We start from the raw sequence: 12,536 nt of genomic DNA, 5'->3' as shown, positions 1-12,536 counted from the left end.
GGCTGACCAAGTTCGCAGATGACTGCAAACTGGGAGCCATAATCGACTCTCCAGCCGACACAAGCATCCTCCAAAAGGGCCTCATAGAAACAGACAACTGGTGCCAGAGCCATGGCCTCAAGCTAAATGCCAAAAAGTGTATAGTCATCCCCTTTGGCAAAAACAAAGTGTCCACAAATTACCACATAGGTGGTAATCCATTAAGTACAGAAGAAGTAATTAGGGACCTGGGGACCCAAGTTGATAGCAATCTCTCATTTGACAACAACGTGGCCAAAGTGGTTAGAAAAACATTTTATATAGCCCACCTAATCATGAAGGGATTCACATCTAGATCAGGGGAGGTCATCGTGCCTCTTTACTCATCCCTTATCAGGCCCATAACTGAGTACAATGCCCCTTTTGGGACGTACCTTACCAGACACCTGCAGCAACTGGAAAGACCCCAAAAGTACCTCACCAAGAGGATCAAAGGGCTCAAACAGATGCCATATGCTGCCCGGTTAAAGAAACTCCAGCTCTACTCAGTGGCATACCGCCTGTTCAGAGGCGATCTGTGCCTGGCGTATAAAGCCATGTCCAACCCGGAATTAATGGACATGCTGCACCTCAGAAAATCCAAATCCCATCGAGCTACGTGCTCGAGAGACTTGAACCTCAGCACTGAAATAAATAGGACATGCTGGAGGGACAGATTCATAACCCAGAGGTTCCCTTCACTCTGGAATAAAATCCCAGTCCAGGTTAGGCAGAGTCCCTCATTGACTCTCTTCAAGAGGAATCTTGATGAGTGGATGGGAGATCATAGGTTTACCCCGGGTATCACTTCTGTGTCACTGTTAGGCAGAGGCACAGTATACTAACCTCGAAAAAGGGTATAGCAAAATAAATTTAAAATGGATGGCGAAAGCCAAACACATTCTGGCTAGGCTTATAAATGCCCTAGGGCAGATAGCATAGTATGAACCTATATATGTATATGTATATATATATATATATATATATATATATATATATATATGTATACATATATATATATATATATATATATATATATATATATGTATATATATATATATATATATATATATATATATATATATATATATACACACACACACACACACACATACATATATATATATATATATATATATACACACACACACACACACACACACACACACACACACACACACACACACACACACACACACATATACATACATACATACATACACATGCAAAAAAGGCCCATTTTCAAAACCAGCAGGAAGGACTTCACTGATCTCAGGAAAAGAAATAAAAACTACCAGCTCTGATACTGCCTTACTCCTAGACTGTACTCTTGAAACAGACCTCAGACGGGATACCATTTTGTCCGTGGAATTGTAAATCTACTGTTTGTATCTCTAAGTCAGAGGTAGACAGAATTCAGTACATCTCTTTAGCTACTGGTAGTGATGGGTCCATATAAGCTGGTACTTAAAATTCTTTATTTAAGATGCCAGTTTCAACACTTTTTGTTTTAGAGTACCCTTGTGCAGCTCTAAAGTTGTTTGTACATTTGATTTCAGAAAGTGCAATGCTTAGGTTTATTTTTTATTTCAAGTAAATATTTTCTGTACTAAAAATATTAAATGCTTGCGAATACTAATTTATTTATTATTCGCTTAAGTGTACGTCCATTGGAATGGTGTACTAATAATTGTTTACTGTTATGATTCAAAAAAAGAGTTACTGCTATTGCCACCAAACAAATAATAGGCTTATTTTAACAGCAAACATAAGTTTAGTTTTGATATTCTAGATGTAGTCTAACTGGTGGTAAAGCTTCCATAAAAACAAAGGAGGTGTTAATGCTGGAATGATATTATTAACTCCACTTGAGTTTGTGTTTGTTCATAGGTAGGTACCAGGCTATCGGCCTAAAGGCTTACGTTATTGGCCCAAAGGCTTACGTAAGCCTAGCCAACAAGGTTCCATGGCTTACGCCACCCAAGAAAGTTATTTTCCTGTGCCACTGTCGAGCAGAGACACAGAAGTGATCCCCGGGGTGTATTTCCTATTTCCCATCCACTCAGGATTTTTCTTGAAGAGTGCTAATGAAGAATTTTGCTTGACATAGATGGGTAGCTTGTTCCAGAGTATAGGAAGTCTCTGGGACAGGAATATATCCCTCCAGCGTGTTCTGTTTATTGTGGTGACAAGGTTTAGGTCCCTAGAGCGTGTAGCTCGGAGGGATTGGGATTTCTTTAGGTGTAGCATGTCCAACAGCTCTGGGTTTGACATAGCTTTACATGTTAGGCAGAGATCACCTCGGAGTAGGCGATATGCTACGGAGTAAAGCTGGAGTTTTTTGAGGCAGTCAGTGTAGGGCATTTGTTTGAGGCCAGTAATCCTCTGTGAGGTATTTCTGTGGCCTTTCCAGCTGCTGCAGATGTCTTGTGAGGTACATTCCAAAAGGGGCATTGTACTCTATAATGGGTCTAATGAGTATCGAGTAGAGGGGAACAATGACCTCTTTTTTCCTGGACGAGAACCCTTTTATGAGGTGTGCTATGCAGAAGGACTTCCTGACTACTGTGGCGACGTGACTATCAAAGGAAAGACTACTGTCAACCTGGGTCCCAAGGTCTCTTATCACGCATTCGGTGTTAAGTAGATTGCTGCCTATGTGGTAGTTCATGAGTACGGAGTTTTTACCAAAGGGGATGACACTGCACTTTTTGGCATTGAGCTTGAGGCCATGGCTCTGACACCAGGCATCTGTCTCAGTGAGGCCCTTCTGTAGGATGTCCACATCATTTGGGGACTTGACTATGGCTCAGTTTGCAGTAATCTGCGAACTTCGTTAGCCAGAGGTCTTCTGTGTTTGGTATCTACTTCTCTGAAGTACAGGCTAACAGGAGAGGTCCCAGGACGGAACCCTGTGGTACTCCACTTGTCACTGCTTTGAGGTCAGATTTGGAGTCTGCAACTTTTACAGTGTGAGTTCTGTCAGTGAGCCAGTTGGTAACCCATCTTGTGACGTAGGGATTTATACCTAATTTAGCTATAATTCCAGAATGGGGGATGGTGTCAAAAGCCTTGACGAGGTCAAGATAGGCTGTGTGAACCACCTTATCCTCATACATGGCTTTGGTGACTGCCTCAAAGAAGTTGATCAGGTTCAGGAGGCATGATCTGCCTTTCACAAACCCAAACTAGGTGGGATCCAGAGTTTGGAGGTTACCAATGTCTTTGTTTACGAGTTCCATGACGATACGTTCCATGAGCCTGGTCTGCAAGGCCGTCAGGCTAACACATTGATAGTTCCCAGGATCAATGGTGGCTCCCCCTTTGTGGAGTGGGATAACTGTTGCTGTGCGACATTCAGTGGGCACAAAGCCTGATGCGAGGCTATTTTTGAACACGGTGCTTAAGTGGGAAGCCAGTTCGTTCTGAAGTTCATGTAAAACGCAGCCTGGGATGTTGACCATTACCATGGATGCTGTGTTTTTGGCTTTAGAGAGTGCAGCTTTTACCTGCGTAGTTGTGATTACAGGGACTCTACATTCTTCCTGTATAGATATGGGCACTTTAGGGGGTGACAGGGGGGTAAAGTTAGCACTGAACCTATCTGCCAAGATGTTGGCAATATCAGTTGGTTCTGTAATTTTCGTGCCTTTGTGCTGTAACTCAGAGCAGATCTGGGTGTTGCCATCTAGATTCTTGTCATAGCTATAGAATGCTTTGTGGTTGCCCTTGGATTTAGTGGCAATTTTGTTTTCGTAACTAGCTTTGGAGGATCTTATAAGTGATCTCAGCTTCTTACTGAGACTGACCAGGGAGCTCCTCCACTCATGGGATTTTACTCTCTTTTGCAACAGTTTCTTCCTTCTGTTGTACAGTTTGTTTATAGCAGGGGACCACCAGATTGGCTTCCTTTTTTTGGAGGAGGATAGCGTCTTGGTTCTGTTTGGGATAGCACGATCCATGCACTCGTGTAAGTGCTTATAGAGTGCATTTGTGTAGGATTCAGCAGTCGTAACTGTATTGTCCATCTGCATGGGTGTCATGAAGTTCACCACTTCTGTCTTAAGAAGCATGAAGTTGGCTTTGGAGAAAATTTTTTACTGTGGTTTCCTTAATGGGGGGTGAGGGCGGGATGTGGATATCAAGGGTGATAAGCTTATGGTCGGATCGGACCAACGAGGAATTGACTTCAGGTGTGGAACACCGGTCACTCATGTTGGTAATAACTATTTCTAGGATATTGTTGCCCCTTGTGGGGGTGTGGATAAGTTGATCTAGGGCATTGGAGTTTATGAATTCCAGAAAGCGTTGAGCTAAGGAGTTGGTACACGAGTAGCTTTCCCAGTTAATGGTGGGGTAGTTGAAGTCACCCATTATTAGGGTGTTTGGTTGAACCCTAATATTTTCCAGTACATCAAGAAAAGAGAAGTGAGAATCCTGCGGCATGGTGTGGGATCTGTAGCAAGCTACAGTTTGGATTGCAGTTTTGCCCAGAGTTAGTTGCACTTAGATAACCTCGGATGCATTATGCTGAGCAACTAGCCTGGAGGTGTGGATATCCTTAATGAATATGGACACACCTCCGTCTTTGGTGTTTCGGTCCAGGTTACATGGCCGAAAAGTGTGGTACGAGTTATAGCCTGGTAGTGCAGGGGTGCTCTCTGGAGCCCTGAACCAAGTCTCAGTCACTGCACAGATATTGATGTTCTCCATTTTAAGGAGTGCCTCGAGTGATTGCATTTTGAGATTTAGACTTCTAGCATTGAGTAGCATTACCCTCAGTTTTTGCTTGCCTGTTCCTGTTATGGTGGTGAATTTGTTATTTGAATCCTGCCTAAAAAAGGCACTATAGGGGCGGCAAGAGCCTTAGCCAGTATCCGGAATCCCAGGGGCAAAAGGTGCAGGCCATCTGTGGCAAAGAATCGTGGTCTGTCGACCATGTCAACCCAAGCAGACAGATACTGGATCCCCTTAGAATGACAACAGAAGCTTAGCCAATTGTTGAAGTCAATCATTTTGTCCTTGTACTGCGGGGTATCATTCTGGGTGATGGCAAAATGCTACTCAGGGCTAGGGTCATACCTGCCTGGGCTACAAGATTGGAGATCTCTTTCATGTCTCTTTTCATGTAGTCCAGGGAGGTACGTCTCAGGTCATTCACACCAACATGGAGAATGAGAGTCATATTTGTACTTGTTGTGGAGTGACCTGAGTGCATGGATTATGTGGCGGATCCTGGCACCCGACAGGCAGCTGAGTTACCTTCTCCTTGTTTAGCCTGAGGAGTGGGACATCAGTGTGCCTGACTATACAATCACCTATGACTAGTGTGTTGGGTACGTTGTTTTGCCTTATTGGCTGTGGTTGAGTGGCACACTGAGTCTGTGGGCTATGTGTCATTTGGGTTGTGTTGGGGGATGGAGGTTGCTTGCGTTTCTGCTTTGGAGGTCTCTGTTGCTTAGACAGATAATTACTGAGATACTCCGCAAATGTTTTTGTGTTACTATGTGTGGATTTTGGTGGTGTAGATTTAGTGAGACTATGTGATGAGTGTGGTGTGGTGCGGTGCAAATGTTTACCTTCTCCTCATTACTGTCAAGTTCAGTCTTGATTGGAGAGAGCTTTACCTCCAGTTTGGCTAGATAAGTGCATCTCTTACAGGCTGTAGTACTGGGTGGTAGGAGGAGGGGGTTGTCTGTGTACATGAGGCAATTTCTACATTGCCTCAAGATGCCCAGATTCATCAGATAGACAGGAGAGAACACTAAGAGCTGACCCTTGGACATGCCTGAACATGTGTAAAATAATGTTAATCAAGTTTTAATTATATTAAATTTTAAATGTCTATGACTGGTAATATATTATTAGCTTAAAAGTACATGCAGTGGAATGGTACACTATGACTGTTTACTTTTATCTTTCAGATAGTTACTGCTCACTCTGTTGCCACCAAATATACTTAATAGTTGGCTTATTTTAGGAGTAAACTTTAATTGTATTGTTGATATGCTAATTGGTCTACCTGGTGGCAGCAGTGAACTGACAAAAATAAGGCATGGGGTGTAGATACTTCAAAAAAAAAACAAGTAATCTCCATGGTATCCCCAAAGTCTCAAAACAACCCACTAAACAAGTATAGTGGGTCCAAAAACAAAACAGTGCAAGAAACTTCTCTGTGTAGAAGATTTTCAGTCCATATATCTCTAGTTAATCACTGTACATTAATCAGATCAGACAATATTAGTAGAAGTAGCGAACTTAAACTTGTCTTAAGTAAAAAAAAAATAATAATAATAATAAAAAATATATAATTGTACAGAATTACTAAGTATTCAAAAGTAATCCAAGCAAGGCAGGAAGTCTGTTTCCAGTCGAAAATCCTTTAATTACACAGACAAGCAATCCAAGTAGAGTAATGATTTCCTCACAAGCTTTATTTTATTATATACATATATATATATATATATATATATATATATATATATATATATATATTTTTTTTTTTTAATCAGGTAAAGGAGTGGTTTATTGTGCTGTAAAACAAAGTGTTATTGGTACACATGTTCATGTACAAATGTTAAATTCACATCCCCTCCCCCATCAGTGTGACATTCAAGCTGATCTTGCCCTACTTAGTGTCATAATATAACCCTTATGTACTTTAAATAAAATTTATAATAATGTGGTATTTAGGTCCTTGCACTTCTCATCTTGTCGTATCTTTGCTTTATCATTACTGCCTCAGACCCCCCCCCCCAAAAAAAAAAATCACATTTCCTTCAAACACAGTAAGCCCATAATCAGACTTACCTTGAGTGTGTATGCATTCAATTTGGCTTTAAGTTCATCTCTGCGAGCTCGGAGTTGCTGAATCTTTATTCTCATCTTTCTCAAATTCTCCTGCTCTGCTTGCTTCTCTTTTTGTTCTAAAGCTAGCACTCGTGCATGAGCCTCTAATTGTTCCAAATGAGACAACATCCTTGTGGGAAAACAAATAAAAAGTATATTTATTACACTCTGGCACCACCGCCGAATGTAAAGTCATTCCTATTAAAAACCAGCAAAACATGACAAGTAGGACACACTAAGATCATAAAAGGCCTCTGCAGAATGCACAGAGGCTGGCCCTTTTAATGATGCAGTATTAGAATTCATGCCTGAAAAGGGGATGGGCTAAGAACAACAAACCAGGATGTGGTGATAAGTGGGAAGACCAAGTTTTATTAAAAGGAAAGACACAGCAAGGTTAGCCTGTAAAATATTAATGATCAAAGAAGTTGAAACACTGAATATAATTACAGACATAAAATAAATCCTTGGTTTATTCAAAATATTTTGAAAAAAAATTAACAAATTCTGCTTTTCTCCATTTTTACCTTTTTAACTTTTATGCATCTAATAAGCACTCTCCTGCATTAGACTGTTCACTATCTCCACAGAAAATAAAATGGTGGGATGTGAAAAGCCCATTTTTCTCATTCCAGTCCAGCACCATGATCTGTGTTTTTTCCATCTGTGAAAGTAGTGTTTTGCGAGGATACACTGTGCCAGTATAAACAAACACAAAAGAAATACAGGTGTCTGTGTGATGCTCTGGCTAGGAGGGACTGTGAATGAATCCCTGAGATGGCACAGATGGGAAGATATCTTTTCTATCACACCATATGCCTGCTTTGTTAGAGCTTTTATGATTAACTGTACCATTCTGACTGCCCTCCAAAACAAAATGGTATATTGCAGAGAAGGATACTGCTGCTGTGGAAAATATCTTCAATCCACATAAAATAAAGATCATCCCTGTCCATATTCAAGTGCAACATAGATCTATGAATGGGAAACAGAAAATCTACCCAAGCACTGATCCACATACTACTAATGGGCAGAGGCAGCTCCTAAATGCTTCAGCCCACACATAGGTCCTCTCAAATTATCTATGGTATGCTCCCAGTTATTCTCATTAGGGGTAATACATAGTTATAAACCACGGGATGGGTTAGGCCAACCTATAACCAAATGGGACCGGTTATTTCAAGCACAAAAAGGGAAACTGGTAGTCTTAAAATGGCCTGAAACGGCAGCTAGCCTAGTATTTTCCTATGAACCTATGAAAGGCCTGAAGAGTCACTTTTGATTGACTCACTTCTACATTTAAGACCACAAGCTACACTTATAATCACCCATTTCAAAAAGATACCCCATATCTCCATTTGGAACACCAGATCCAAGGCTGCTCCTTATTAAGTAGAGTCTAATGCTAGCTGTTTGAGGCCAGCCTCCATAATGGCATCAAGAATGACTCAGTTCTCGGATATGGCTGCAGTCAAGACCTTGCAATTAACATCTGATATTTGAGTTCCCATCCACATCTTCCCTTTCGCTGTTATCCTAAAGATAATATTTCACATTTTATTATAATTTTCTTTGAATGAAAATTATAATCTTCAAATAACCTCAGGTAGATTATGCTGCCACTTCCAATATGACCTGCACAGCTTTCTGCCCTTGCCCTTTACTAATACTTCTTTCATCTGCTCCAATGCCTTATCACAGAGAGGGTTGTTCCTCTTCCTTTTCTGTCTCTTCTATAAACTGTACATGTTTACAAACCATTTATGGGCATGTATCACATTTCTGTGCATGCACATGTTCTTATTAAATTTTATTTAATTTTCTTTTGCCATGGCTCTCACTGTCCATCCTTGTATACTGATTTTTCACCCATGTACTACTGGTATTTCTTTACCTTGTTCTTACTCTTGTTTATATTTATATTACTACTTAATCCATCATTATGATAGGGTGGAATTTTCATGATTCTTTTACGTCTCATACCTTAACTACTTTAAATTCATGCTAGTGATAACCAGAGTCTAACTGTAGTTCATAGGTAAATACTAGACTACCTGCCCCTCTGGGCCATTTTAAGCCTAGTCCATTTCTCTCAAAGATGAGAATTAAACCCTGTACCCTGTGTCTGTGAAATAAACGGGTCTACTTTACATGCTCGAAAGCTAAAAAACCCGAATGCAAATAGCGCGACATGTAAAGAGCGAACCGCGAATACATCAAACGAACGAAACCGCGAAAGTGGAAATATTGAATTCGCATAGTTGGCCAATTTGCGGTATAGCTCCGTAATGTAATTGTGCAATAGTTACGGACCTTAGGGTTAGGGAGGGGTTAAGGATAGTGCATAGATTGTATATGTGGGGTTTAGTGTAGGGTTAGCAGTAGGGTTTTGGTGCTTTAATTTAGGGTTAGAAGTAGGGTTCTGGTTAGTGTATGTATGTGTTTTTTTTATTGTGTTTGGGTAGGTAGTGTGTTGCGGGTGGTGGGTTGGCTGACTATGACAGTTCGAGGTTTTAAATTTTGCGCTTTAGTACGTTTGACTTATTCGCAGTTCACACTTCATGTGTCGCGCTATTTAGATTCGGGTTTTTTGTGTGTTGAGCTCATAAAGTAGACCTAAATAAACACCTTAACCATTAACTAACCCCTCTCATCTAAATATTGGTACTCCATGGGATTGTACTGATAACTGAAGGATACACTTATGCTCTTATGACTAGATAGACACACACATTGACTGTAGTGAGATTGGAACCCCTACCTAAGTACACAGACTAGAGAAGTATTTAATGGAAATCCCACGACACAAGTCCACAGTTAAACACATTACTTAGGATTCTGGTTCCACTCAAAGATAGATGTGGACCATCATACCAGTGTAGGCCTGCATTCCTCAAAGTGGTTGGGGGTTTTCCAGTTAGCTTGTCTGCAGCAATTTTGTGCTTCCACATTTTACTTACATTCAATGAAAATAAGCAGATTGCCAGTATAAACAAAAACAAAAGAAATACAGGTGTCTGTGTGGTGCTCTGGCTAGGAGGGACTGTGAATAAATCCCTGAGATGGCACAGATGGGAAGATATCTTACACTTGCATGGCTTGTGTGGGAAGTGATGGTATGAAGTTATAGCAATACAGGGAGATTATTTTGAAGAACTTGTGAAGCATCTAAGAGTAGCAATATGCACAATAACATTCCTGGATATGCTGCCTGTTCATGGCAAGGGTAAGGCCGTTGTGCTCTACTTCGGGAAACCCAACATGTGTCAGGACAACTTCTGCAGAACTCAAGATTTTGGCTTCACTGGAAAGGTTCTGATGCTTTCAGGAAACAAAAGGTCATACCCGTGATAATTACACATTAAAATATGCTAACACTGCTTAAATGACAACAAATGCATGTGAAAAGAAGTTTTCAGCATCTGTAAAGAAGGACAAGCAAATAAGGGAACTACAAAGACAGAGCTTTTTTCCCCCACATGATTCTAATGTAAAGACTTGGGATTTTGTATCTAATGTCCTTGCAACACACAGACAGCCATAAAGCAAATCATCTTGTTCTTATTTATGTCATCAATAACCAGCCAAGTAAAGAAGAGACAGAATATTTTACCTTCATACATACACAAATACTCAAAACTTCTAGAATTCCTAAACTTAATGGCAACTGACATATGTATCCCCAGTTATCCTTTAGTCCTGTTCTTTAATCCAATTCTGCCTCTTGTTACCCTCTACTTTGTCAGATCTTTTAGTATGCCCTGTTCATCAGCTTTGTAGTCACTGGAAAGTAACCTCCAGCCTCTACTAACAGTGAAATTAATGCAGGTGGAGCTCTCCACAATAACACAAGAACCAGGAGTCATGCAATATTTAGTATTCCTTCAAATTCCATCTTCAAGAAATCATTAAAAGCCAAATTAGTTTGGGTCTAGAAGAATGCACATTTTCACTCACATTTGCTCCCAGTAAATCAAATTAGTTTTGCTTTCCTTCCATAACCTTAAATCCCTTCACCCAAGATACCAGCATGATTATATCCATCAGGTATACACAGATTGGTCAGTGGCTTCAGTTCCTTAGTACACAGTATTTGTTTCAACAACCCCAGTGCCTATATCGAAACCCAAGGGGCACTTCCTTTCTCCTATTATATGGCCATAAAAATACCCTTTCAAATTCTGCCTGACTTGTGCCAGTTATGTCAGTCAGCTATTTCCATTCAGCATTATAAGCTCTCATCTGCAATAAATACAGTTTAATTTGAATTGCATCATGTTATAAATATGGGTCTGGGACTCCCAGTTCTTCTTTCCCCAACTGCCATCTTATTTCCCAGGATACTTTTCCTACAATCATAAAACACAAGCATTCCCCCATGGAAAAAAAAAAACTATATAGTGTATAAAGCATTAAAGGTGACACAAAAATAAATAAATAAATAAATAGATATAAAATAAAATAAGACTGCACTCTGGTCAACATCCAACTCTACTATATTCTATTTCTTAAACTCCACTTTCAGTCTTTATGAACTCCTCATATGTTTTATTGGTTCAATCGTATATAGAATCATTTAGCCAAATTCACAGATATTTGGCATACATTAGGGGCTCCCCAAAGAATCTTGTACTTTTGTGTCTGGTTTTCTCATCAATTTCTGGATATGGTTCTAGTTTTGGTTTTACCTTGTGCCCTCAAAATATGCCAAAATGTTTCAAATGGGAGAATACAACAGAACAGAATATTCATTCAAATCCTGCTTGGATTGTGAGTATATGAGCACATCATGCATACACAGACATTTTCACTTCCTTGTCTCTCTGATTATACCCTTGAGACTAGGTTTACAAATCACTGCAGCCAGTGGTTCCAAAAATGAATATCCCTGACAAGTCCCCCTTGTTAACCTCAAGGAACGTGAAATGCCCCATGTGTTTTGGGGAATCTGAAGATTCTGTCAGAATTAAAAATCCAATAAATTCTTCTGTGAACCCAAAGTCAAGCAAAACACCTATTAAAGTAGTAATATTTAGCTGTGCCATATGCTTTATCTACATCCAAACTTACCATTACCAACTCCCCCTGATTATCTTGTGTTGCTTTAATCACTGTTTTAATGTGTTATCAATAGCACTCATCTATGCACAAGGCATTTTTTTGCATCCCCTTTCCCTGCAGGGCCGAGCCTGAGGGCTGGATTTCCTGCACCCAGTTGTGTCATTTGTTCCAATGTCACTAGAGCTGTGAATTCCTAGGCAAGAAAGTCAGCCCTGCATCCTACCTGCTCCTGTTCTGGTAGGCCAGTTTACTGGCCCTGTAAAGCAGCCTGGTCTCTCCCCCACCAGAGCATCTTCCTCTCCTGTGGTAGGTCATCTGTGCTCTGATACAGCTAACCTCTGAGGGACAGTACGCCTTCTCACTTTGAATTCCTCTAGGCTCACTGTGTGACTAACAGGGCAGTGCAGGTTTGACAGACGTGAGCTCCACAATGCCGACTTCAGCTGCTTCACTCCCCCAGAATTGGTGAGCTGGCAATGGCTGCTCACTCCCATCCTGCCCCTCCAGCTCCTACAGTTACCTTAGTCAGTATTCGAGCTTGTGTCACATGCAACTTATCTCAGGGCTTTATCCCTAAATACCATACAGCCAGTCTCACAATGCATTCT

The 12,536-nt window shown here is 40.6% G+C and overlaps 1 protein-coding gene across 1 annotated transcript in view; it reads right to left on the bottom strand.

Moving 5' to 3' along the window:
- Nucleotides 1–12,536, bottom strand: part of CENPO (centromere protein O) — a 282,925-nt gene that overhangs the window by 239,580 nt on the left and 30,809 nt on the right. Inside the window, exon 2 of the mRNA XM_044062391.1 lies at nt 6,829–6,997. Within this exon, the coding sequence (XP_043918326.1) occupies nt 6,829–6,996 (168 nt within the window). The 5' untranslated portion in view covers nt 6,997. The remainder of the gene's footprint in view (nt 1–6,828; nt 6,998–12,536) is intronic.

This window comes from Protopterus annectens, chromosome 2.part1, assembly GCF_019279795.1.
Source record: "Protopterus annectens isolate FY-2018-M chromosome 2.part1, PAN1.0, whole genome shotgun sequence".
NCBI lineage: Eukaryota > Metazoa > Chordata > Ceratodontiformes > Protopteridae > Protopterus > Protopterus annectens.
Note: the sequence above shows the minus strand (reverse complement) of the source record. Positions and strands in the feature narration are given on the sequence as shown.